This window comes from Akebia trifoliata, chromosome 4 (genome assembly GCF_017979445.1).
Source record: "Akebia trifoliata isolate Shusen 1 chromosome 4, ASM1797944v1, whole genome shotgun sequence".
Lineage (NCBI taxonomy): Eukaryota > Viridiplantae > Streptophyta > Magnoliopsida > Ranunculales > Lardizabalaceae > Akebia > Akebia trifoliata.
The window spans coordinates 4,924,985-4,950,962 of NC_141378.1; the positions used below are offsets into that span (position 1 = coordinate 4,924,985).

The 25,978-nt window shown below is 35.8% G+C and overlaps 4 protein-coding genes across 4 annotated transcripts; 2 read left to right on the forward strand and 2 right to left on the reverse strand.

Annotated features, from left to right (window-relative positions):
* The first annotated feature begins 1,734 nt into the window (after nt 1–1,734).
* On the forward strand, nt 1,735–2,897 carry LOC147403188 (uncharacterized). The gene is made up of 2 exons (XM_086438679.1): nt 1,735–2,187; nt 2,289–2,897. The coding sequence occupies exons 1-2, from the start codon at nt 1,891–1,893 to the stop codon at nt 2,730–2,732; spliced, it is 741 nt and encodes a 246-aa protein (XP_086294805.1). The 5' UTR covers nt 1,735–1,890; the 3' UTR covers nt 2,733–2,897.
* Nucleotides 2,898–5,795: 2,898 nt separating this feature from the next.
* LOC147403189 (uncharacterized) lies at nt 5,796–6,750 on the reverse strand. Its single transcript, XM_086438680.1, has one exon. It carries the CDS (start codon nt 6,635–6,637, stop codon nt 5,930–5,932), a length of 708 nt encoding a protein of 235 aa, XP_086294806.1. The 5' UTR covers nt 6,638–6,750; the 3' UTR covers nt 5,796–5,929.
* A 1,564-nt stretch (nt 6,751–8,314) lies between these two features.
* Nucleotides 8,315–14,049, forward strand: LOC147403190 (sm-like protein LSM36B). Its single transcript, XM_086438682.1, has 3 exons — nt 8,315–8,509; nt 13,469–13,582; nt 13,711–14,049. The coding sequence occupies exons 1-3, from the start codon at nt 8,398–8,400 to the stop codon at nt 13,761–13,763; spliced, it is 279 nt and encodes a 92-aa protein (XP_086294808.1). The 5' UTR covers nt 8,315–8,397; the 3' UTR covers nt 13,764–14,049.
* A 1,050-nt stretch (nt 14,050–15,099) lies between these two features.
* CBSX3 (Cystathionine beta-synthase (CBS) family protein) lies at nt 15,100–20,912 on the reverse strand. The gene is made up of 6 exons (XM_086438681.1): nt 20,760–20,912; nt 17,529–17,791; nt 17,257–17,338; nt 15,779–15,852; nt 15,631–15,691; nt 15,100–15,515 (listed from the first exon to the last, which is right to left on the reverse strand). Exons 2-6 carry the CDS (start codon nt 17,784–17,786, stop codon nt 15,373–15,375), a joined length of 618 nt encoding a protein of 205 aa, XP_086294807.1. The 5' UTR covers nt 17,787–17,791; nt 20,760–20,912; the 3' UTR covers nt 15,100–15,372.
* Nucleotides 20,913–25,978: the final 5,066 nt, after the last annotated feature.

The following is a 25,978-nucleotide window of genomic DNA, read 5'->3' on the forward strand; positions in this document are numbered from 1 at the left end:
TCAAAGGTTCAACTTCCAATAGCACAAATCAAATTATATTATGGTTTCTTTGGTTCGTGGAGTTGGTACTCCTGAGGAGTAGATTCTTGAAATTCAATTCTTTATGGTTCAATTTCTGAAAATTGATAATGAGGGTTTGACTACAATTCTAATTCTTTGTTGGCTGTGAGAATGGTGTTCCACCATGACCAAGTGGTGCAGAGGATTTCTTTATCTATTATTTGGGGAATAAAAGATTTTTGGTAGAAATTAGATTTTAGTTTCAGTAATAAGATCAGAATCATTTGTTTTCTTATTATAACTTTCACCGCGTTAGTAGTTTTGTAACCACTTAAAAACAATTGAGAGTAACGAAGACTTACAAAGTTACAATTTTTTTAAGGTTGGTGTTCCAAAAATGTAAAGACATTGACATTAATTTTTAAATTGATGACATGTCTCCTTAATTTCAGATTTATCTAATGTGATAGACTAATAAAAAATTATCCAAATGCCCTAATCTTCAATCTATAGTAAAAAGAAACCTGGATTTTTTTTCTTCCTCGAAACCAACCATCAAACTTTAGATTGGATTTTAAATTTTTTGAGATAAGTAGGAAATGATGATATTTTAGATTAAAAATATCTAAGGGTCTGTTAATTTCAAATTCTAAGTTTTCATCGTTGTTGAAAGAGTGGACCAGTAATGTCTTTCACACCAGAAAACGTTACCTGTGGGCTATGCTACCTTCGGCTATTGCTTGGGGGATTTGGAATGAAAGGAATAACAGGGTGTTTAATGGCAAGATTAGAAGCTCTCACACAAGTTTTTTAGAGATTTTGGGCTTCTTATACCTTTGGTCCAAACAAAATATAGAATTCGTGGGAACTTCGTTTGATGATTTTGTTTTTAGATGGAACTCTTTATGTAATCATTGATGTTGTTTGCTCTTCTTCTTTGTTACTTTCTATGAGGCTTTCTCGGCCTCTTTGTATACTGTTTTTTCTTTCTCCTTGAAATATATTATACTTTTCAAAAAAAAAAATTTCAAATTCTAACTTCTGTTTCAAGATTTTGTCTAGAAAAAATAACAGTTTAGAATTTGGGAAGTTACGTCAAGGAGAATTTTGTTTATTACAGAAGTTGAAAAAAAAAATATTAGAGAGGTTAAATTGATTTTGTTATTTGATGAATAAGTTAAGAAGAATGAAGGGTGAAATTGTCATTTCACCCCAATTAACGTGGTAAGGACACAAAATCATAGATCTTTTTCCTATGTATCCCGAAGAAAATAATATATGGTTCTATGTCTTTGCCACAGCAGCTGAGTATAGACCTAGTGAACAAATTGAGTCAAAAAATCACGTTTTTGAAGTATAATTTAAAGACAAGATAATGGACCGTCTAAAATTGTGGTTGAGAGACGTGGTCTAAGTTTGCACGCATAGGAAGGTTGGAGGAATGCACGTGCTGGAACGTGTAAGCAAGCGAGGAAAGCATGGTCTGCCACGTCGGCTATCTCACTTATTAATAATTATAAAAGGGCTTTTCTAAGTCCAATGACGTTAGATAATGAGTGTCCGACGAAACAAAGAGATGAGAGCAAAAATCAAAATTTTCAAACAAATTAGATTCCTTGCAGAATCATTTGGAAATATCTTCTTTCTCATTCGTCGTTCTACATCTAGCGTCCAACGACATTAGACACCAGAAATTTCCTGGTTAGTCAAGTCGGATCAGATCGGGTCTATTCGAATCCGTCCGCGTGAAGAATTCCAATTTCCCACTCAGAATTCAGATTCCAAGAAACGCCAAGATTCGAGAGCGAGGAGGAGAGGAGAGGATATAATTTGGGGAAGAGCACTTCATCTCCATCTCTGTCTTCTCTCTCTCTCTCTCTCTTTTCTGCGATGGAATCTTTGGGTCTGCGATCTGCAAAAGCGTTTTCGTTTCTGAATATGGAGGAAGATCTTGAGAATCGATTGTCGAGACCACCTAATTCTCTTCCCCAGCATCAACCAGATGGCAGATCAGGAAACACCATCACCTTGAGTTCATCATCCTCTCTTCCATATCCATTCCACTTGGTTGGAAAGAAAGAAACTTGCTCCAAATCCTTCTGGAACACCAGATCCAAGAAGAACGTTTGCGAGGATTCAATCCCTCCTGAAAAGCTTGATGAATGGATGAAGGATTCCGTGTCTGAGGTTCGTTAATCTAATCTATTTCTTATGTAGGTTCTCTTTCTAAAGTATCAATCTATGTTTAATAGATCATTGATGTTTCTTGTGTGATTGATTTCAAACAGATTGTGAAGAACATTGGAGAGGCACCTTTCTTGATGCATCTCTACTCAAACAAGGGAAAAATGGAATCTTTACCAACTATAACCAAAACCACGACCACAAACACGGCTAGATTGGAGATCGAGAAGGTGGTTAGCAACGGATGGCCTAGCATTAGGAGGAGATGGGAAGAAGGTTTCCCAATCCCTGATGGAATCATATTGGTGGAACAACTCAAGGACGAAGAAGAAGAAGAAGAGGAGGAAGGAGAGGCCAATTACACTAATTCGACAACAAGAGCGTGGGGAGTACTTGTTCAAGGTAGAGGGGTTGATCGTGCGGTGTGCTACATTCTTAAGACGTGCCGTGTCAGGTCGTCGATAGGGTTCTGTACTCACTTCTCTTTGGTGAGGGCTAAATGTTTTGGAGAAACAACAGAAGTACAGCTAAAAAATTCTTGGATGTAGAAGAATTCTGGGTTTGGCTTGCAGGGTGTACATACATACATGCATTGGTTAGATTTGTGGGTAAGGAAAAGCTCTCCCTCAAATTAGGTTGTTCAAAATTCATACATGAATATTATAATGCAAATGCTTTCCCATTTTGATTTAATAATTATAAAGTTCCTGTTCCATCGATTCTTGGATTTTCAGAAAACAAGTGTTTTATGTGAAGAGTTGCTTGGGTCCAATTTTTAGTTTTGACCTAGTCTTTCTTGATTAGGACAGCAACCCAGGTACTAAGTGGTTCCAATACATTGTATTTTGTTTAGCTGATATGTTAATTTATAGAGATATGGTTGGTGGAATGAGATGAGTCTTAGAAACCTATTCAGTCAGCTTTGAATTCCCTCTATATTACAATGGATATATCATTGTAGTTTCACGGGCACCATAGCCACGAACACAAATGTGTTTGTGTTAAACTAAAATTAGCTCTTCCTTGGTCGATAAGGGAAGAGATGAGTAGGGGAAAGTTGAATCTAGTGAGCTAATAGTGAAAAATCAGGTTAAAGTTATGGCTAAGATCAGATATGGGGGATCAGATCTCCTTTTAATGCCAAGAAAACCATTTAAGAGTTTTGGTGTTATTTGGAATAATGTAGAGTGCAAGGGTGTGAGTGATGAGGGAGTTTAGCTTTGACAGCAAACTTCGAAAATCAATGACCACCATTTTTCGTGGATAGGTTAAGAAAAAAAGTAATTCAGAGAATAAGATTGATTTGAAGAAAAATTGTGCCAATGAAGCTTTGTTTTGTTGACATCAGTCTAAAAAATATCCCATATTTGTTATAATTAACCAATCGACTTGATGAGTTGCAATACAAAATGTGCTTTTGATTCCTCAATTCAACCAAACATGACGGCTACTACTCAAAGGGTCATCTGCAAGACAATAAGCTATAAGAACTTGGGACTTCTTTTTTATTTCTATCCCATAAACCTTGTTAAGCCCCTCATCATGAGACATAGATGAGAGAATGATTCCTCACAAATTAAGAGCAAGCACAGTGATATACATTCCTCAATTAGACTATTTTCTATTATTTCGCAGGGATATCATGGTAATGAGCAAGAAATTCCATTGAAGGCCACCTTAGGCTCTGGCCATGTCAAATAAGGTCCAGGGCCTTTAAGTCCTTTGTGAGCCTTCTCTCTCTCCAAGGTTTTCTAAGCCAGCCAAGTTCATTGTCTAAACAAGATTCAGTTGCTAACACGAGGCATGTGTATGCTGGATGCAGTAGTGAGGCAGATCTGAGCTCAAATATGTTTAGTTTGTCAGACATGCATGTCATCTGAACTATATTGAGCTAGGGTGGTGATGTCAAATGTCAAATTATATCAATGACAATGTCTAGGGCAAATGGAGCATTACGAACACACGGCAGAAATAAGAAAATTGGAGGGGAATAGCTCATTTTTGGCATCAATTAGAGAGAACGTAGCAGTTGAAACATGAGGATAAACCTAGGGGACTATTACTTGATGGATTCAAATATTCATCAATTAAAGATAAGACTTTCTAGAAGCTTCCATGCAGGTACCACTCATATACAAGCAATTTCAGAGAGTTGAGTTGATTTTAAACAGCACCAAATGCACCCAAACCCAATTCCATAGGCGATGTGCAGAGTAACTGGAGGTTTGCTTATTGATTCTTACGTGCAAAACCAATTTGAATAAAATAAATTCAAGTCACAACTGTTGTTGGTAACTATTAGTTGCAACTTTGGTAACCCCCTTTGCAATTTGTCCTTTTTAAAAGTAATCTCTCTGCGTGCAAAGTCCCATCCTTATGGATTATTGCTTTTTTGTAACACTATTTAATTTTTATCAAAAAATTATCAAAAAAAAGTGGTTACTTTTTTAATTAATTATCAAAAAAGTAATAAAATTTTAAAAATTACAAAAAAAACAGTTTTAGACATTGGACTATCCAGCGTTTTAGGCTTTCCTAAGAGACCATGACATTGTAGAAAAAACCCTTTCTAGTTTCCTTACTAATGTAATAAGATTTCAAATCTTACTATCAGTACCTAGTCATCCTTCTCCGAGGATTCAATAGTTCTGATCTCAAAGAAGGCAGCATTTCGGATCAATTATCAACAAAATCAAATTCATAGAATGCTAAAAATATGAAATATGCAGGGATAGAGAGAAATTAAACCAATGGTTATCTATTGTTCTTCATCTGAATCCTGAGATACATGTTGTCATCAGAAAAATACTTGTTGGCTCATGAAAGACACCATTGTCCATTATTCCTTGTTGGGATCTAACAGTCATCAATGGCTTAAAAAAAATATTGTTTCAACCTAGTAGCCGCATCCCTTAGAAAACTAAAAGCACCATAGAACAACTAGCAACCATTGTCTTGTCTCTTAAGGATAAAACCTTCAAAATTTGTAGAAATGTCTCCACCATGGTTTCAAAACTCATCTGTGACCGAGACTGAGACGTATCGCCTGAGTATCACCCAAGTCATCTCGGTATTAGGCATGGACGAGACGAACAAACAAGTCAATGTATGTATCAGATGAGATTTAAAACCCCACATTCATTTTTTTTTTTTTTTTTCATCTTTGAAGAAGACGTCTCAAATGTATCGGAAAACTTGTCCAAGACAACTCGGTATCAGGGCATGGACAGAGAAGGCGCGAAACTGAATTTGCAAACCATGATCTCCACTTTGTTTGGATTGAGAGAGGCGGAGAGAAGAGAAATCCATTAAGAGAAAAGAAGAGACTCAATTTCTCTACACCATTGACGGGAGAGAAATTGGGACAACTTAGTCAGCAACATGAATCCCATTTTAATTCTGGCATTTGTTCCATAATCCTCCACTAGCAGAAAGCTCAAAGTCTAACTAAGGCTGGCTTAATTTAGGTTTATTTTTTAGAGAATGAATCATGTAAAAAAATCACAAGAAAACAATCTGACTGAAGCTTAATAAATACATTATTGATCCTAGTTTTACTATGTTTAATACTGTTGTCTTGGGGGAAAGATCACCAGAAAGCACACAAAACATTCCACAATCTCATGAACACATTAAAGCCTAAAATCACATTTTAATTTCATTCCCTAAGTAAACACTACACAAAAAATAACCCAAATTAAAGATGATAATTGCAGGCATAAACCAAACATTTAAGATGAACAATCTACGCCAAACCAGAAAAACGTGGAGAAGTTCTGGTCTTGGGTGAGACATTAATTTTGCTACTCCCCTTCTGCTTCTTACCCTTGGAGAGGGAACCCTTCAATTTGTTGACCAATTTCACACTACCCGTCTGATCGATCTTCTTCTTCTTCGACTCAATTCCCTTGCTTTCTGAACCAACCCGATCACTAAAATCCTTTGGGTTTTTTCTATCCACTCTGTTCACCACTGTATCAGAAGCTACTCTATCAAAATCATCACAAAGTGTTCTAACAGATCTATGACGAACAACACGACTTTCTACAGCATCGTCGCGCTTTTCTTCTTCCCGAACCTCTTCGATCTCCTCTGTGTCATCGTCAGAGAGGACAAGAGATCTTCGTCGTTTCATCGATGCAGATGGAGGAACAGATGAAGGAGAGGATTGATGGTCTTTGACATTGTTCTCTTTGTTGTTATTTTCTTTGATCTTCTTCTCCTTCTCCTTCCTTAGTTTCTTGATATTACCTTCGATCCTTCCTTGGAGTCTCTGACGATTGAAGCTGAGACCACCCATGGACCAGTGAGCGTCGTTAGCCCAAGAGAGGAATGAGTCGAGGATGGGCAATGGTGGATCGACCCTTTCATGGTTTAACTTCACGTCTGTGTAGATGTGTGGCCTTGGTAGACTGCTTCCATAGAACTTACCAGGACCCAAAGCTACAACCATATCTAAAGATCGAAGAAAATAGAAATCTCACAAGTTTACAGATGGAGAATATGAAGAAGAGAAGAGTTCCGCGGCCTCTTCTTATTGTGGCATTGAGGGTAAAATTTGGCGGGACTATTTTGGCGCCAAGCTTTCGCGGTAAGAAGTTGAAAAAACGCGCGGGAAGTCAGTGATTCACTCTATTGGGGAGGGGGTAATACTTGAGTGGTCGAGGGATGCTGAGACTGCGGTGATCCTTCTTTGATCAGTACCGTTGGAAAGGTAGACTTTGTAATGATGTGTTTGTTAGATCAACCGTATACAAATACTGTCTTCTTAATTATTTCTCTATGAAAATAATAATAAAAAATATTTGAGAGTTAGAAAACCTTATCTTTTTGGAGAGTTAGATTGTCACACCAGCTCTTTTTTAATGACACACCATTATGAATGATACAGTTACCTTGCATTGTTGGGCCTAAATTTGGAAGACCCTGACTGGAATTTGGCCCATTAACTGACTCATCGTTTGTCAAAAATTGCACCAATTTGGAAACATAGTTGATGATGCCATCCATAAATTTGGATGTACCCATGACAATCGATAATACTTTGATCTCACTCCTGTAGCTATTTGTCGAGGTTATGACGTTACACCTCAGATGCCACGTCTTTCAAGGGTTGAATCGTGGAGCACCGAAGAGCACCCCGACATAGGAGGCTGAGGTCTGTACATAACAAGCAGCTCGGTTCAAGCCTGGATGAGGAACACCTTGGCCTCAGTAGAGGCGAAGTGATCACACGTATTAGCCTAGTTGAGATTGTACTACTTGCCCTTTGATGCTCAAATCTCAATCAAATAATTTTAGCCAAGTTGCCTTGTCCAAAATTTAAAATCTGATGAGGTTGCGATATTTCGATCAAGGCACAAATCAATATTGTATCAACCAAAACATTTGGATACATTCAAAAATTTCGGGACGATACATTATGATATTTTGAACCATGGCCTTGGAAGGGTGGAGGAGTTTTCTTGGGCATTATTTTTTGGTCTCCTCTTCATTTGAAGTCACCCTAAGTTGAACATAATCGTATCATTGGTCGTTGAACAGGCTGGGTCCAATCCTCGGTGATAATGGCACAGATCTCGAGGTGGAAAGTGGGTGTCAAATAAATTGTACAAAACATTGATCTCCACAGTAGTACCCTTTATTCAATCTCTTGCCAAAAAACCACATTTTTTCTCGTCAACAAGCCTCCAAACCTTCAATTCTTATAAATAAATAAATAAGATATAATTTATTTTTTTAGAGTAGAAGATGATGAATTTTAGGTAGAAAAAAGCAAATATTTTTCTGAAGCAAGATGAATATGATAGTTTTTTTTTTTTAGAGGAATACAAATGGGTTTTGCTTTTGTGTAGATACCAAAAAAAAAAATGAGGGCATTTAGGAAATTAGGACCGTTTTCCTTAGTCGTTACCAGTATACCAAGGTCAAAAGGGGTATGTCATCAGTTTAAACTTTAAAAATGTAAGGGTGTAAAAAATATTCACCAAAATGTAGAGGGGTATAATACTAATTACCCAGGAATACAATACATTCGTCTAACTAATGTGATAGGCTGGCAATGAAGGAGACGGGAAGTTCGCTAACTAGCCAGCTGGCTAGAGTACGGGATCTGCACTCAACCCTGGTTACAGATACAAATACGAAGAGAGAGAGAGAGAGAGAGAGGATTTAGGGTTTAGTAGATCTGGATCGAGTGAGGGAGGAGTAGAGATGAGCGGAGGAGAGAAGGGTTCGAGCACTACAAAGACTCCTGCGGATTTTCTCAAATCGATTCGTGGCAGACCTGTCGTTGTGAAGCTCAACTCTGGCGTCGATTATAGAGGTAATAGCTTACTTCTTCAATAAAACCTTCAAACCTCAAGAACAAGTTTGTATTTTTAGGGGAGATGGAATTTTGGGTAAAAAAAATTTAGGGGTTAAGACGAGGTTGGAAACTATGGATTGAAGATGAGATTGGATAGGTTACAAACAATTTACCATATAGATTGAAAAGCTTGAATATTTTGTTACAGTTTGACTATTTTTAATCTTTAGTTGAAAACCATTGATTTTTCATCATCTTCAAATTCTTCAACTTCTATAGTAAAAGAATGCATTCCTTGCAGATTGCTATTATCAGAAAACTATGATTCAACAGTAAAAGAAAGTATTCGTTATCAATTTTCTTTTTTCAGAAAATTGGGAATTTTTTTTAATTAAGTTGCTGAATAAATACTGTATGTTTTGGTGAAACTTATCGATATTGTTTAAAAAATGGAATGTTTGGCTGAAACATAATGAAATGACATGCAAACGCCTTAGAGGCTGATTGCACTGGCAACAAATTCAAAGATTTTCTTTTATCGAATACAAAAGAATTATCCAAATAAAGGTTCAGTCAATTACGTCGGTGATTTGATTTCCCTTCACTCCCACTCACCCATCTTCGGCCTTCAAATCTCAAAAAAAAATAATAATAATAATAAAAGATTGGGTTTTTGGAAGGCTGAAGTCGATTGGTTTTTGGGAAGAAACCCAAAAAGAATCATTTGTATGATCCCCAAAATGTTCCCAAATTTTCTTTTTGGAAATTTCAAAATCATCCAAATTATAGGTTCCAGCTTAGCTAAGTTGGTAAAGGCTTGAGGGTGTTGATCCCATGACCTAGGTTCAAATCCTTTCGAACCCATTCATACCTCTATTGACCACACTAGCTCCACTTGCTTGCCTAGCAAAAAAAAATTCTGAATTAAACCGTTTGACCCCTCGTCAAATGATTATCGAATCGAAACTTGGTTACTATGATTGACGGAGCTACCAAAAGGAGTTTTCAACACTTTGGAAGTTGGCAAGTATATAAGATTGAAAACTTAGAACGTGTACCTTGTCTGCTTCACCTATCTCTTATTTTCTTTTTCATATCATGTCAGATAAGGTAGGTGGGACATGTGGATTGCTTTGATCATGCAGGTTTTGGTACCCAAAAACTGTACACGTCACAATGAGTTAGAATTAAACGACTTCTAGTTCAGTTACAGGTAGATGTCAACTATTGAGAATACTCTCACAGAGGTCAAGCATGTAGCAGAACTAATTAGGACACCCCTTTACTTTTTGCTAATATTTACTTTATATCTCTCTTTGAGAATAGGCCCTAAGCAGTAAGCACAGCTTTAAATGAATCTCACGCTTGAAACAGATAGAGGATGTGGACCTTTCATCCTAGATTGATTTAAGTTTTTTGTGGGATGATCTCCAGGGTGAGATGGAACCTAGTTGAAAAATAGGTTAACAGCAAGACTCCTTAGAGATTTTTAGCACAGCTCAACATCAAGAAACACATACCAATGAGGCTGTCAATCCTTTATGGAGCTCCTAGGCTTGGAGTGGACCTTGGAAAATCTATAACTAGGTTTGAAAGCTCAATTGTACAACATGAAATCTAATTCATTACAAGTTCAAGTACCTTGCTTAGTTAAAATATTTTGCTTGAGGATCCGAGTATCTTTGTAGTTACCCCCAACGATCTTTTGTTCAAGAAAGGCAAAAGGCTCATTTGATCAAAGCTCGGAATTGTCTGAGTCATAGGTGCAAGTTTTTGAATTAATGATTTAGGTCCGTCTATTGGAATATGCATGATGACATTTTCTTCTTTGGCTTCTAGTCAGAAGCGTGCACTACTTGTTTTAATCCTTCCCAATTTTGGTGCCTTGTACCTGCCTTTTGTCATTTAGTTGCCAATCTAATTGAGAAGTATGATTGAAAGATCTCGATCTTAATAGTCTACTGCTTAATTTAAGCATTTATCTTCATTTAGGTAATCAATAGATTGAGATTTCATAAGGATTAACTTTTAAATCATTACAATAATGACAGTGGTTGATTGAGCTACCAAAAGTAGATTTTTGTTTGAGATCCATAGTTTCAATATTGTAAGACTCATTGATCTAAGGTTTTAAATTGAATCCAATGGGAGAGAGCTCTCTCTTGTAAGAATTCTCAAAATTGATTCCCACATAAGATAGGGAAAGGGATGGAGCGGAGCTTATATAGCTTTACATGAATCTTAAGTTGGGTCATTGGGGCTTGTCAACACAAAATAGTGTTTCACATTGATGTACAGCCCCATACCCATGAGCCTGGGCATGGACATGGGCGGTTGGTTTCTTAATGTGCACTTATTCCAAGAGACTAATCTTGTTGAAGCCTCAGTAGCTAAGAAAGATTTCAGTATTTCCATATTTGAGTTAGTACATGGGGAAGAAATAAGGTTAAGCCTCGGAGGAGGGTAGGGGTTACAAGCCCAATAAAGAGTCAATGAAGCCTCATAGGTTGTCAAGATAAGGTCTACATAAAACCTCCTAGAGGGATGGGTGAGCTTAGATAATTGAGTTAGTTTGCTTTTTTTTGTTTAAATGTGGCTCTAGTGGGGCTTTGTTAAATGGAGACTTCGCAAGGAATCTTTTTTTTATTTTTTATGAGGGGGGTTCCGGACACATAGGCCTGACTAGCAAGAGCGAGGCAACTGGTCTCTTAGAGCACCATATCTCCCCCAAATCCCCTAGGTACATGCAATACCCCACAAACCACACATACTAGGTAAGTAGAGATAAATCCCTGTGAGTGGGGCCAACAAGGGGGCTTGAACTCGACCTCTCTCTTTTTGGAGGAATGCCTTGGCCACTGCGCCCGACGCTTGTTGGTTACTTTGCAGATAATTTGTCTCTACTTTTCTTTCTTTGTGTTCTCCTTTGAGGAAGTCCCTATATCTGTATATTTGAAGATGTAACTTTAATCTGTCTATTGAACAAGTTCCCTTTCACTTGGGCTATATTTCGCAATTTCGTTTCCCTTCACTTGGACAAGTTTCTTGTCTTTGTACAAAATCAAATCTTCACTTGTTTGAACTGAGATAGGGTTTCATATCTTGATTATTTTTGCAACTTGAATTTTGTTTTTTATTTTTTATTTTTTATTTTTTATTTTCTTATTTATTTTTATTTAAAAGAACTTACTACCTTGAATTGTATAGACATATTATCAGGTATTCTAAAAGGAGATTCGTGCATTGCTTTGATGGGCGTATACTCCTTTTAACACTAAATTTAAGTTTTGCTTGGTTTGCATCCTGAAGATTACAAGAATTTCATTGCACCTTATTGGGAGGCTCCAACTATGTTTTATGAAATGCTCAATTAAATCAAAGATGGACTTAGATAATTTTTTGTTTTCCAATTTTTTTTTAATCTTTCGCAAATTGTTCTTTGGCTTGTTGATGCTGAAATATACTTCCTGTTTCTTAAGCCCATTTTAAGAATGCCCACATATACCCACAAAAAAGAAGAAAAGAGTGCATATTATCATGTAAATAATTAGATAATAAATTACACGGTTTTCCTTGATTCCGATGCCGGATCATGTAGGATTGATTCTATTGAACTGCTAGGGAATATTTTCTTCTAAATCATCTATGACATCATATGGGGTCGTATTTTAGACGTGGCCATTTTATTTTCCTTTTTCGAGTGATACAAATTTGTTATAGCTATATCTCGCAAACTGTAATGTGAACCGAAGTAGTTGTTGTCAATGTAAGCAAAGGATCAGGTAATATTTGGCAAATTGAGATCGTGCCTTACAGCCAACAATGCCACTCAATTGTCTTGTCAGTAGTTGGGGGTATATTCTTCAGGTCGGGGTTCGAGAATAAGTCGGCAAGGGAAAAAGTCGGAAAAAAAACGAAAAAATCGGGAAAAAATCAAAAATAGTATTCAGACAATATATTTTTTCTTCTACTAAGTGATGTCATCATTTATATCATCAAATCCTATTTTAAACTTAATAATAAATGGTCTTTGAAAAAACCCTTTTAAAATAGCTTGCTCAGCACAACTTTTTCAAAAAGTCGTGATTTATTTGTCAATCTTTAAAATCGCAATTTAAACACAATTTTTTGAAAAAGTCAGTAACTTTGGTGACTGTGGTTGGGGATACCACATGCGACCTAATTCTTTAAGAACACATTTTAAAGGTGGTCCATGTCAGGCCTAAATAAACTTTGATTGCAAGTTCTTTGTCTAAATAGACTAGATAGTCCACTACGTGACTTTCACCATGGCTAGCGATCAATGCAAGAGTGTTCACATCAAAAACATGATGGGGCCCATCTATGCAGGAATGTATCAATGATTTGAAGATGAGTTATGGGGACCATCATGTGCCACAATGCCTCCTAGAAAGGACAGGCCAAAACTATGAGTGCAAAATGGAGTAAACACAATTTTTCCTTGTGCTTATTAAATAAATGTGCAAGGGGGGTTGTATCTTTGAGCGAAGTTGAACAAGGAGTTCTTTGGGGTTTCCTTTGAGGATTTTGTGTTTAGATGGAATCGTCTTTGTAACCAATAGGATTGCTTTGGTGGCTCTTTGTTTTTATGTTGCTTTTCTGACTTTGTTGCTTCCTCTTTGGGGGCTATCTCAGCCTCCTTCGTATTGATATTTATAAAATTTTATACTAATAAAAAAAAAAATTGCCACCCTGTGATTTCGTTCTTGTCTACATGGTTATTAAATTGTGCACCCCGACATTACAGTTGGCACGCCTATTTAATAAGCACGAGGAAAAAAATGTTTCCTCCTCATTTTGCACTCATAAATCTATTTCCCACTTTATGAGAAACCCAGAAAACCAGTCACTGAAAATACAGTTATCTTCAAAAGGAGATGTGCTAGGTATTCTAGCTGTATTTTCTTGTCAGATATATTTGTCTTCTTACGTCTGGTGGTTTGGTTCACTGTGCAGGCATTCTTGCTTGCCTTGATGGATACATGAATATAGCAATGGAGCAAACAGAAGAATATGTCAATGGTCAGCTGAAAAACAAGTATGGCGATGCTTTTATTCGAGGAAATAATGGTAATTACAGGGAATGCATTTTCTGTTCTTTTTTTCTCTTTTTCTTCATAAACAATTTCATGCAAGCACATGTCAGTCCTTTTAAGCTGAGAGATTTTTTTTTTTTTTTTTTTTTTTGTTGGGTGCAGTTCTATATATCAGTACATCAAAGAGAACAGTCGGAGATGGGGCTCAACCTTGAGGAGTAAATGGCAAAACCATATATATTTTGTTGAAAATGGATTTGCTATTCGTCAGTCTTTTGGATATCTTTCTATAACACTAGTGAACGGAGGAGCTCTATGATTTTCATCGTCATTGTCAAATCTATTATGTACAATTGATCTGGTAAATTTTTGGGATCACAGCATTTGATCAACTGATCACCGTTTAGGGGCTGGTTGATCGCACCAAAAAAGGAGTCCTGATGATTAAGAAATGTTTCTTTTTTATTAATGTTAAAACCATTTCTAGGTTTGTCTTGCAAAGCCAATCTCTAAAACATGACCATCATATTACAATGAAATTGAATTTTTCAAAAAATTGTTGTAAAAGGAAAAAAGTTGATGAATCGTGGCTGATCAACTCCTTTACATGTTAGATTTAAGTGGGGTAAACCACTTAATTGTGCACTCTATTGTATCCAGTCAAACCCAAATTGATGTTTATGAGAGAGAGAAGATTGGAATGACTGCCATTTTAAAATGGAAAATTTGATTTGGTGATTCATTAATGACTAATGGCATTTTACAAAGGAAGATTTGATTTGGTGATTCTGGTAGGTGTTAAAAGGGACTCATTTCAAAAAAGGTACTCTGAAACCCAGCTATGGTTTGGAAAACAAATGACTTCAATGTAAAATTAGTAGCTCAATATCAACGGAATTCAGTGGAAACTTTTCAAGCTACAACTTATTCCTAAATTTTTTGAGCGAGTAGTTCAACAAATTCAGTTAAGTCTTCTCATAAGCAATACGAGATCTTAAACTGATACGATGTCAGGGTCTCATATTTTAGACCAAACCGTCAACAATTTGTTTGGAGGATTTGGAAAACTCTTTTAACGGTGTTATTTAGGATTATTGTTTGGTGAAAACAAATTCCAATGGCTAGATTTATATCAAAATAACTATATAAAACACCATTTTGGACCTTCTAAACGATTACTAGATTTTGAACTATGAACTCCATTAATAAAATAATATTAAAAAAATATAATTTATTAATTTCTAAAAGATCTAAAACACCATCAATTAAATGCGATAACCACCTTTACATTTAACAATGTTTCGCTTCTAGCAGAAGCAGCAAGCACAGAAGCTCATTTTTACCACTTCTCACACTTCCACCTTCCCGTGAAAGGAAGGGCAACCATTGCATTACCAAACAAACCATTTTTTGACGAGATGCACTTCCTAGTACTAAACAACTCGACCAACTCATGTTAACAAACCGCACCTAAGCTTCTCCGTTCTTGTCTCCTATCTTCTTCACTTAAACTGAGAATTAAAGGTTAACAAGAAACAAAAGCACATACCCTTTCATATCAACAGACTTGCATTTCACAATAACAAAATCACCAGTGACCTCGAACCAACAAAGTTATATCAGTTGCAAATTGGTCCTTATTATTCAGCATCATATCCTTATGTTGACCTGACGCAGGCAGTTAACGTAGTAGCAAAGAGTAACAAACATAACTATTTACAAACACTCATTAAAGGAGCTTAGAAGTACCAAACCATCTAAAGACAAATCTTCTTCTTTGTCCCTCATCGTCATCATCATTTATCTAGTACCACCTCCCACCACCTAATAACCTCCCTGTATGTAGGCATTCAAGCGGTCCAGTTCCTCCCGATGCTCGCTCACGACTGCTCGAACCACATCTCCAATGGACACCATGCCCATCATATCCTTGTCATGGATCACTGGAATGTGCCTGATGCGGTTATCTTCCAAGAAATCATGAACGACAAAGCCCACATTGTCAACATGATTTATCAACACAATCAAACTGTACAACAAAGGTCACGAGGAAAGAAAAAAAAAAATACAAGTGTAGCATACCTGTCATTAGTTGCATTGCCCGCAGAACTTTGGTATCGGGAGTCACAGTGATAAGCTTGTTCTGTGACCACCAGCACCATGAGTATGTATCATGTGACATCACCAAACCAAATCATAAATAGAACATAGAACAACCTTAGTCAAATACCTCTTCAGTCATAATGTCTCCAACCTTTGTTGACTTGGATGATCGTCCTTGCACAATGATCTTCCGGAGATAATCTGGAAACAAAGCATAGAACAAGCGAAACATTAACTGGACACGCACATCTAAACCTTGCCAATTCTAAGGATCTGTTACTTTATGTGCAGCCAGAATCAGTTGGACATAAGAAGACCCACATCTGTCTGACACCTGTCACCCCAGATGGAAAATGGGAAGATAAACTGCCCTCCTTTCTCATGGACAAACCAGGTCTTCACAAAGGGACTGTATAACTGATGTTAAAGATCCATCGGATTGCCCTCTTCCATGGTAGCATCTTTACAACAATATTGATACTGCTTTATTCTTTGATGACACTGAACTGGAAATCCCCTATAGCATCCCAGCAAAGATGAGATGATGGAGCAAGATGAATTTCACTTTCTTTCAATAATCTAATTTTGAGGATATCTAGTACCTGAATAATTCAAGTAATGTAATTCACCTTTGTCGATATTGGAAGCCCGGGAGCAACAAAGGTTGTAAGCTTCCTCATTGATCCAACAGAGTGGATCAGTGTTCCAGAGTCAAATACTTGAAGGTGTTGTTAGAACTATTAGAGAATAAGATGCATCATATTACGATGCATGAGACACCTTGTATCATTGTCACTGAATCTCATCACAAGTAGTAGGTTGTGATGGAGAATGATGTATTTGGTAAATTAATTAGGATTCTCCATATTAGGAAAAATTAGTAATTAAGATATTTAAATTTAGCAAATCATGTTACTGACCACAATATTTGGGATAAGGCGTAAAATATGATGATGATGATAATACTTTATGACTCGACCAAGACTAATGAAATCTAGAAAGAACTAACAAAACAAAAGGGACTAAAATTCCAGGAACAAGCATAGTTTTAAAACTCGTTTTGACATCTCGTCTCATCCATAACCGAAACCGAGTCATCTCGGACAAGTTTTCCGATATATTTGAGTCGTCTCCTTTAACAATGAGAAAAATGAACCATGGTTTTAAATCTCGTCCGATACGTTTGACTTGTCTATCCGTCTTGTTGGTGGAGAACACCGAGACGTGTCGGACGAGTCATCTCGGTATCGAACAATATTTAAAACCATGGGAACAAGTTCTATCACGGAAAAGTCATGTAATTGGACATATCTTTCAGCACCAATATTTGAGATAATAAATTATATATAGATAAGCAACAACCTCCTTGATGATCACCACTAGTTAAAAATCACTGCATATGAAAAAGAAGGGCATCAATGGTAAAATTGGAACTCTAGACGAAGAGATGGAACTTCAAACTGAAGCTTTTACATAGAATAAGAATGCTGGATAGAAGAGGCTACAAACTATAAAAAAAATTCATCTGACTGAACAACAGAATACTTAATGCACGTCCGATATATGAGTCAAAGAATTTAGAGAAGTTTAATGTTTTATAATCACCTCTCTCAGTGATAATCCCAGCAATTGATTTCTGTTCTCCTGGTTTCACCACCACCAAGGCTCCTACATTGTGTTGTGTCATCTGCAAAGAATGCAGCATACTTGGTGAACATATTCTTAAATGTTCTTCTATTCCGTCGCCCACACAGCAAAATGAAGCAAATTCATTATGAAATAATATAAGATACTGATTTGTGATTAATAATTATTTTTTTAAGTATCATTGAGATAAGCAGCACTGACCAGAAATATAGAGCACTAAAAGTACATACCGACTGCACAGCATCATATACGCTGTCGTCCGTTGTGCACCAAAGCCATGAACCATCCGCACTTTTACCTTTGGCTTTCAGAACGTCCGAAATTGTGGTGCTTTCGAAACCATGCTCTTCTAGGCGAGCAGATGTAACTGACTCAAAACGCGAAAACATGACAGGTCGTATGATAGTATCGCCAAGACGGATGCGTTGCAGAACCGCATGTTTAAGAACATTTCCATGCAATCGGATTGCTTGAATTGCTCCTTGCATCTTAACTGCAAACAATACATGGGCTTAAGATAAGAAATAATATTTCTTCCATTTTAGGCTCTAAAAGAGCATTAACACCGTAAAGTGGCGGTGCTCCAAAAGCAGAATACAAGCTCACAAAAAAGAATACCTCAAGACATGCTTTTTTGACATAATGACTCAGAAGGACATAGAATTTTACCATTTTTCCTAGTAAAGTCAGTAAATATATACCAACTGTCATTAATAATGGTGGCACAAAATATTATACCAAAAATATAAACTTCATGAAGATGCCATCTTGGTGTCGCTCACAACTAATTTCTCATTTTTAAAGCTGATTTCCAGATCCAGCAACGACAATGGTAGCTTTAAAAAAAACATCCACAAACCAATATTGATTACAGCAAAGGCAATATGGAATTTTTATCGATAAAAAAAAAATATGGAATTTTATTATGTGGGTGAAGATATCCAAAAAAGAGTTGGTTCTGTAGTTCTAGCCTTCACTAGTTCCACATTGACCACATTTCAAAGGATCACAAATCTTTTGTTCTCTTTTCCTTTAATTTTTGACATGAAAGGTAAGGTTCCATAGGCCACATGATAAATGCATGCAAGCTACAATACTCCTTGTGATAGTTGACATTGATAGGGATATTGATAACTTTCCATAAATGATTTTCTATTGGTGGATGCCTTTTAGCCAACCCCAAATATTTGGGATAAGGCTTCAATGATGATGATGATCATTATTTGCTTAAAATTATGTATAATTGAATTAAATGACTACTCATATCCAGTGGGAGGTTCCTTGGTGTATTGGCCAATGAAACAAAGGAGCTAGTAAAAGGAGCAAAAGTTGTAGGTCTACAGTATTAAAGGCCATATCCAGCACAGCAATTGGGCACCTTCTATAGAAGGATACATTTCAAACAAACAGTATATCCAATGGAATTGTAGTCACACAAGAGTGAGGCATTGTTATAAGTGGAAAAATAGAAATACCTCAATGTGACCATTCCCATTACCCATAAAAGATGGAGAGATTGAAGAGGGTGTAAAATTAGAGTTGGGAGGGTAAGTGGAGATGTGGACATGTGTGTGTGTGTGTGTGTGTGTGTGTGTGTGTGTGTGTGAGAGAGAGAGAGAGAGAGAGACTAAATGGAAATTTGTACAAGGCAACGAATGATTATCCTTTAAAGACCAAAAGAAAATGAGTGATAAAGACAAACCATGCTCATGGAATGTGTGTGGTAGAGATAAGGATGCCGAGATGGATAAGCACAAGATTAGAGAGGGAAAAAGTTTGAAATGAGAAAATCTTGGGAAGATACAAGTAGCCCTATAGGGGATAAAATTGAGTCCATTGAGATGTTTAGGGCATAGCCAATGAAGAATACCACGAGTTCTACACTGATCTAATTGTCAAGAATAACAAGCCAACTTCTCCATCCTTCAAGAGATTGGGCCACATTAACAGAAAAATAAAAATTGCCCCATCTACTTCTCATTCCCGTGTTTAAGTTATTGAAAAACTGGCTGGCTGATTGAGTGATAACTAGGGAAGATTTCCCACAAACGCTTGCCACAATCTGATGCTCTTCATCACAACTACTCACATCTCTATTACTATCAATGTTTTCAGATGTCGAGAAATAAGACGAGGTGGGGCGTGGCGAGGCGCTTGCAAAGCGCAAGTCTCACATGCATAAGATTTTTCAATAAATAATATAACATATACAAATAATTAACATTAAAATTAGGGTAGTCACCACATTATCTTTCAAATCTACAGTATCGAATTCCAAGTTTTAATCCTTTACATTAATAATAGAAAATATTCCTATTTTACATTTTAGAAAGAAAAAAAATATTATATTTGAATAACTAACTTATATTTATCCTAAAAATATAACTAAATACTTCTTTCTCAATGACTTTCTTTGCGTAATACTAAACACTACGATAGTTTATTTAATTTATGAATGAAATCAATTCAGTGATTTTCTTTGCATTGTTTCAATAACTCATTGAATGATACTAATTTTAAAAATATTATTTACGAGTCATGTCAGATCAACAAATTTCTTTGCATATATTTATTTTATATTCGAAATTATTTCTAAATGTTCCAATCATGTTGAATGTCAGTGGCAAAAAACAGACGACAAAATAGGAATTATGGTTAATATTTAACTTAAAATAAATGGGAAAAAATAGATAAATTAAATACACATACCATTTATAATTTTATATGCATTTTGGCGCCTCTTGATCAGAAGCAATAGGCACATCTCGAGGCGTCAACCAAACGTGCTTTTAAAAAACACGGATGAATGATGGCTATATCTATCTCTGCCTCATCTAATTAGTGGATATTAAATATCTGGTTGCACTTTGGGTAGAATCTTGAACAGCGCTTCAGAATCAAGAAGAATACTACTATTTATAAATAATTTCAATCTAAGATTTTGCCTAGATTATTTAAATTTCAAATATGTGAAACAATAGCTGAAGGATGAGATCCTACACAGCAATAAACTATAACAACCAGCTTTTAAAGATCTTAAAATCCTCACAAACGCCATGGATGAATCCATCTACAAACAAGACAGACCAAAAAACCTGAAACGGCTAATCGAATCGAATGATCCATACGTTTATAAGTATTACATGGTCGATCGAGCAAGAAAACGACTATCGAACTCAACAAAGCAGAAATCTCAACCTGATCTGATCCAAACTAAAATTATCAGTCTGATATTTGCTTTGATTTACAGGTAAGAGCAATCAGATCTGATCCAATTACATACTTCTTTTACTGATTTGCAGTGAGAGAGAAGACGAATTATTAATGAGTAAATCTAGAACAACATCTATTAACAAGTAACATTGAAATTATTAGAAGTAGAACAAAAATGGTGTAAAACAGAGCGAAGATAATAGACAAAAATGGAATATTGGAACGAAAATGGAATCGCATAAACCAACCTTGAGAAGATGTGACTCAGAAAATTGGAGGATTGAACGTTCCTGTGTGTGTCTGGGCTCTATGAGAAGCTGACTTAAAATGAGATGGAAAGCAAAGGGAAAGCGATGCAACAGGGCAGTGAGCGAGTTTGGTGCGACCCCTAGTCTTAGAGAAGTATACAAAGAGCGGAGAGGCGGACACGTGGTTGTTGAAACAAATTCGCTGTTTTCTAAATACGAAATGGTTGATGTTCTCATGTCATGAAATCTCTTTAAAATCCACTAATCCCATTATATTCAATGCATCTCTTTAAAATCCATCAATCCTGTTATATTCAATGCATCTCCGATCTCCTCTTAGACCTGATTTGAACAATCCATGTAGACATGAGATTAATGTAAAATATCAAACATTAATTATTTTTTTATCAAATCTATTAAATTGTATATCATTAGTTATAAAGAAAAGTTCGAATGTTGGTTTTTTGGTATCAAATCCTTTTTTCAATTATGGTAAAGTTTTTTTTTTTTTTTAAAGGGATCAACAGGGTTAAGGCAGCCTAAACCAGCTACAACTGAAGAAAAGGGATATCACAAGCATCTTGAAATAAAGCAGAGAAAATTGCTAGAAAACAACTCACAATCTAAATCACTACAACCCAGATTAACTTGATAGGAAGCAAGCAAGTCGACAGTCCTGTTAGCCTCTCTGAAGACGTGGGAGAAGAAAACTTCGATGAACCTATCAAGTAAATTCCTTATGAAATGACCACATGTAGGACACTCCAAGAAGGGGAGGGGCTCCAACTATCTTTCAAGACTTGGATTGGTAACAAAAAATCGGATTAGATCTGAATCTTAGAGCATCCTTTAGAAATAAACAACTTGATCCCATGAAAAATGCCTCAAAGCTTATGAAAAATGACAGAGATTGGAGTCTCATAATCAAAAATAGCCGCCAACACAACTCCTTCGTGGTTTCTAATAATGGCTTTAAAACCACCTCTACTCGTAGAGAAGGAACTATTAGAATTAATAACCTAAACTCCACGATCTGGCTTGAGTCAATAGCAAAACCTTATTGGCTTATGGATAAAGCTAGTTTGAAGGCCCCAAACACAATTAAAGTCAGACTCTTCTATGTTGTCCAGCATTCCCACAAAATTGATCCAAATATCCTCAACAATTTTGTGAAGAATCAACTCCGGATTAAGGTATTTATTTTGATAGATTTTATTGCATCTCTCCCTCCGAATGTGGTTTATAAAACACATATAGCCACTTACTTCACCCTTTGAATGATTGCCTCACCCTTAAAATTTTCGACAGCCCAATTATTAGAAGCTCTTTGAACCAGGCACCTTTAGAGAATATCAATCCACCACCATCTCGAAAAAAGGCATCCCCCAAATAGATGATTAGTATCCTCATCATGCACTCTACACAAACTACACTTAGCTTCATTGATGAGACCCCATTCCTTGAGTTTGATCAATGTCTTGAACCCCCTCTTGATCAATAACCATGCAATGAAGCTATGCCAAAGAATTATGTCATTGCTTCATACAATGTGGACCCAACCAGGAGAAAGGAGCTATCAAGGGCTTCACCGCTAAACTCACCGAAAAAGGAAGAGATTAAAAGAAATTATAATAATTTTTGTGAAAAAAGGAAGTACATAAAATATTAGAAATCTATTATTAAAACTCCAAGTACAAATCCACATTAATTAGTGTGGAGGTATAATAAAACTCATTCGATCTAGATCAAACACGTGTCACTAAATTATATATAAGAGGCATGGTTCACATGCTCGCATCAAATGGAAAGAAGCATATAGAATGCAATCAAACAAAATGACCACAGTGAAATTGTGAAGCGGGTTAGTTTACATCCATGTGGCTCGTATTAAATGTTGAGCGAGCAATTTCTAGCTTAGTGGAACGCGATCATGCATGAAAAATAGAAAAGTCAACTACCAAAATTGAAAGAATGCAATTGGTTCTAACCATCACACGATTGATAGTTAGAAACTATCCAAATCAATCCCATCAATCTGCAATGAAAGGATCGTATTAATAGACAGAACATATTGAATGCGACGACTATTAATAAGAAGAAAATCAAGAATAAATGTGTACAATCTCTGAATACAAAAATTCTATTGAGATTAGTTCTAATTACTGACTTGAACGTCAAGTGTCATCTACAAGATCGAATCAAGGAAAAGAGCAATATATTTAGTGATTTTTACATTGCAATAATACATTTGCAAGACATTATTATTTTTATAATAACGACCAGAGGGTGAGTATTGTCAGCTCATTCTATGTTAATTTTTCAAAATTTGAAAATAATCTCACATTACTTCAAATGTCGCACCTAACTCGTGGAAAGACACGATCCTAACCATTAAAAATATGAAATCCAATAATCAAATTTTATCTTAGGATACGCATCATCATCGTAAATCTTGACTGTTGCTTTTGTATTTCAAGAGTGTGTGTTTTTGAGTCACGTGATCCCAAGCTATCTAACAATCCACGTGCGTGCCTCTCACTAGTTCTCACTTATAAAACAAGTTACGAAGGTTGGCATCAAGTTTTTTATGTTTAAGAATACAACAAGTCTACGCCTCTAAAAACGTGTCAGTCTCCAGGCGCTTTGTATATCTACTTATACAAGGTGAATGTATCAAACTCGACCCAACGGATAAGGCCTGAAGTTTAAAATAATTACTCCTTGGTACATAGGAAGTGGGACTCACGTGATTCAAAGGAGACTAATAGAGAACATCTCACCATAGCCCATGCTGTGGTCCCTGCAGTTCATGTATACGTGTCATCTGTCTAATTTGCGAGTCCATCTGTCATTATATACCACTGCATCAAACAACTTTTTACCAACCTTAACACGTGTTATATCAAACAAAAGGAGATGGACTGGGTCCATCTCCCAAAAGATTCTCTCAAATTGGTCCAGCTGGGTGCCAATGCGTTTGCGATGGAGAGAGTGTGTTGATTTCGAATTGAGTCGTACAGTAGTAACCTAAGATTGGACGTCATATCGCACACTTGACGTGAAATCGATAGGATTCGTGGATGCTTTTTCACTCGTATCTCAATGATTTTAATAAGGATTTTAAACTTCGATCCTTCGGATGCTTATTTCCAAGGTGTATTCAATACACCTTTATGTGTGCTCTTAGGGCACAAGGTAATAAAATTATTTTCAATAATATTCTTTCAAATTTTATTATTATTTCTCTCGTACCCTGTTAATCCTAAAGACAACGTTCACACTAATAGGCACAAGTGAACTCTTTCCTATATAATAAAACACAATGGTGGACCTCCACTCCCTTTAGATTAATGTTGGAGTGACTTTAATGGTGGATATCTTGATGTGGTGGCATGCACATTCCTATACATGCATTTATCTAGTATACGAATAAAACGCCTCTATGGACTTGTCAATGTGTTCTTCGTGTGCCCCGCTAAGGTAACTCCAGCATGACTCTTCTCTTTATCATCTCCCAAGTAAAAAAGGAGAGAGGATGTGATATCTTTACAAATCTCAAGGATAATTCATAATTTTATTTTATTTTATTATCTTCGTTTTCAAAACTGCCCTTTCAATACCGTGGTTTTAAATCTCGTCCAATACCAAAATGGCTTGCTCGAATCATCTCAATTTTGTTCAGCAATGATACAGATATAAATTATGCGTCAACATTCATATCATCTCGCGAGATAAATAAGATGTCTCAAACGATATTTTGAAAATCTTGGTCAAGTTGGTAAAACTTGGTGAGTCAACCAAGAATTTGTAATTTTAATTAAAATACTATTTTTTATTATAATTTAAATATATTATATAAATAAAATATGATTTATGACTAAACTTTTTCTAATCTATCTTATTTTATCAAAAATCATAATTATTTTAAATTATTATATGTAAATCAATTATTATAAATCGAGGCAAATGGTTTGTGTTGTACGAGACCAGTTGACTCGTTCAAGACAACTCGATCTCATTTATGAATAAGAAGAGACATCAAATCGAGTTTTGAAACCTTGCTTCCAATTTTATTGTCTTTCCTCTTTTACATTATTTTTTAAGAATACCATTTTAACTTTATTTTTATTTTTTCTCTATTACTCTTTTTTCAATGCCGTTCAACTTTATTCCCTCTCATCTTCTACCCATTAACCTCAAAGAGGATGTTCGTGCCACTAGCCATATGCAAACTCTAGCATCTTTAATGAGAGAACTGAAGGTAGAAGTGGGTTGCTACCAAACTTTGAAGAGTTGTGATGGGGTGATACAAACAGAGACACAAAGGTGACAAAATGATGTGGTGTCATGCACATTATCGTAGTTGCTTTTCTATAGTTATGTCATACACATTACTGTAAATGCTTTTTTACAGTTATGTGCGTGCCACCACATTATTTTTGTGAGTGCCACCACATCATTTTTGTCACCTTTGTGTCATTCCAGCATTTTCCAACTTTGAAAGATCACAAATAATCCCAGTTTTACATTTAAACTTAATAATATTAAGTCATTTTCATTAAAAAATATATATAAAAAAATTACAACCTCATGATCCAATATTAGTTTTTAAAATTACATTTTTTTTGTATGTTGAATCTTCAATGTTGAACATCTTTTAACTAATTTTTTAATTATAAAAAAAAACCCGTGTGTTACATGATGGTTTGCACATAAAATTAAAAGAATTAATTTTTTAAAGTTATATACAAAATCATTTTTTTAAGTAGATATTTTATTGTCACTCCAATTTTGGTTAATTCTACTCTAATTCATATATAAATCACCAAACAATTAGCACACATCTCAGGATGATAGTAGAAACTATCTTTTGTATTTAGAAAATGTTGAAGTAACATTTAAATTGACATCATTTCAGACATTACTGCTGTAGATGTGTTTATACAATCATAGATTATTTTCATCAAGATACGAGTGGGAAGCATCTATGGTTTTGTGACCACCAATGTACCAAACGACGGCAATTTCAATGTTACTCCAACATGACTCTATGTATTATACACGTGCCTTTGCACATGCCACTTGTCACTTACTAGTCATTTTTAAAATTATTTTGAGTGATCAACTGTCGAATATTTTCAAAATAAAAATTAATTTTGTGATTTATTTGTTTGATTTTTTTACGTTAGATTTTGAGGTTTTTGTATATATAAGGTTTA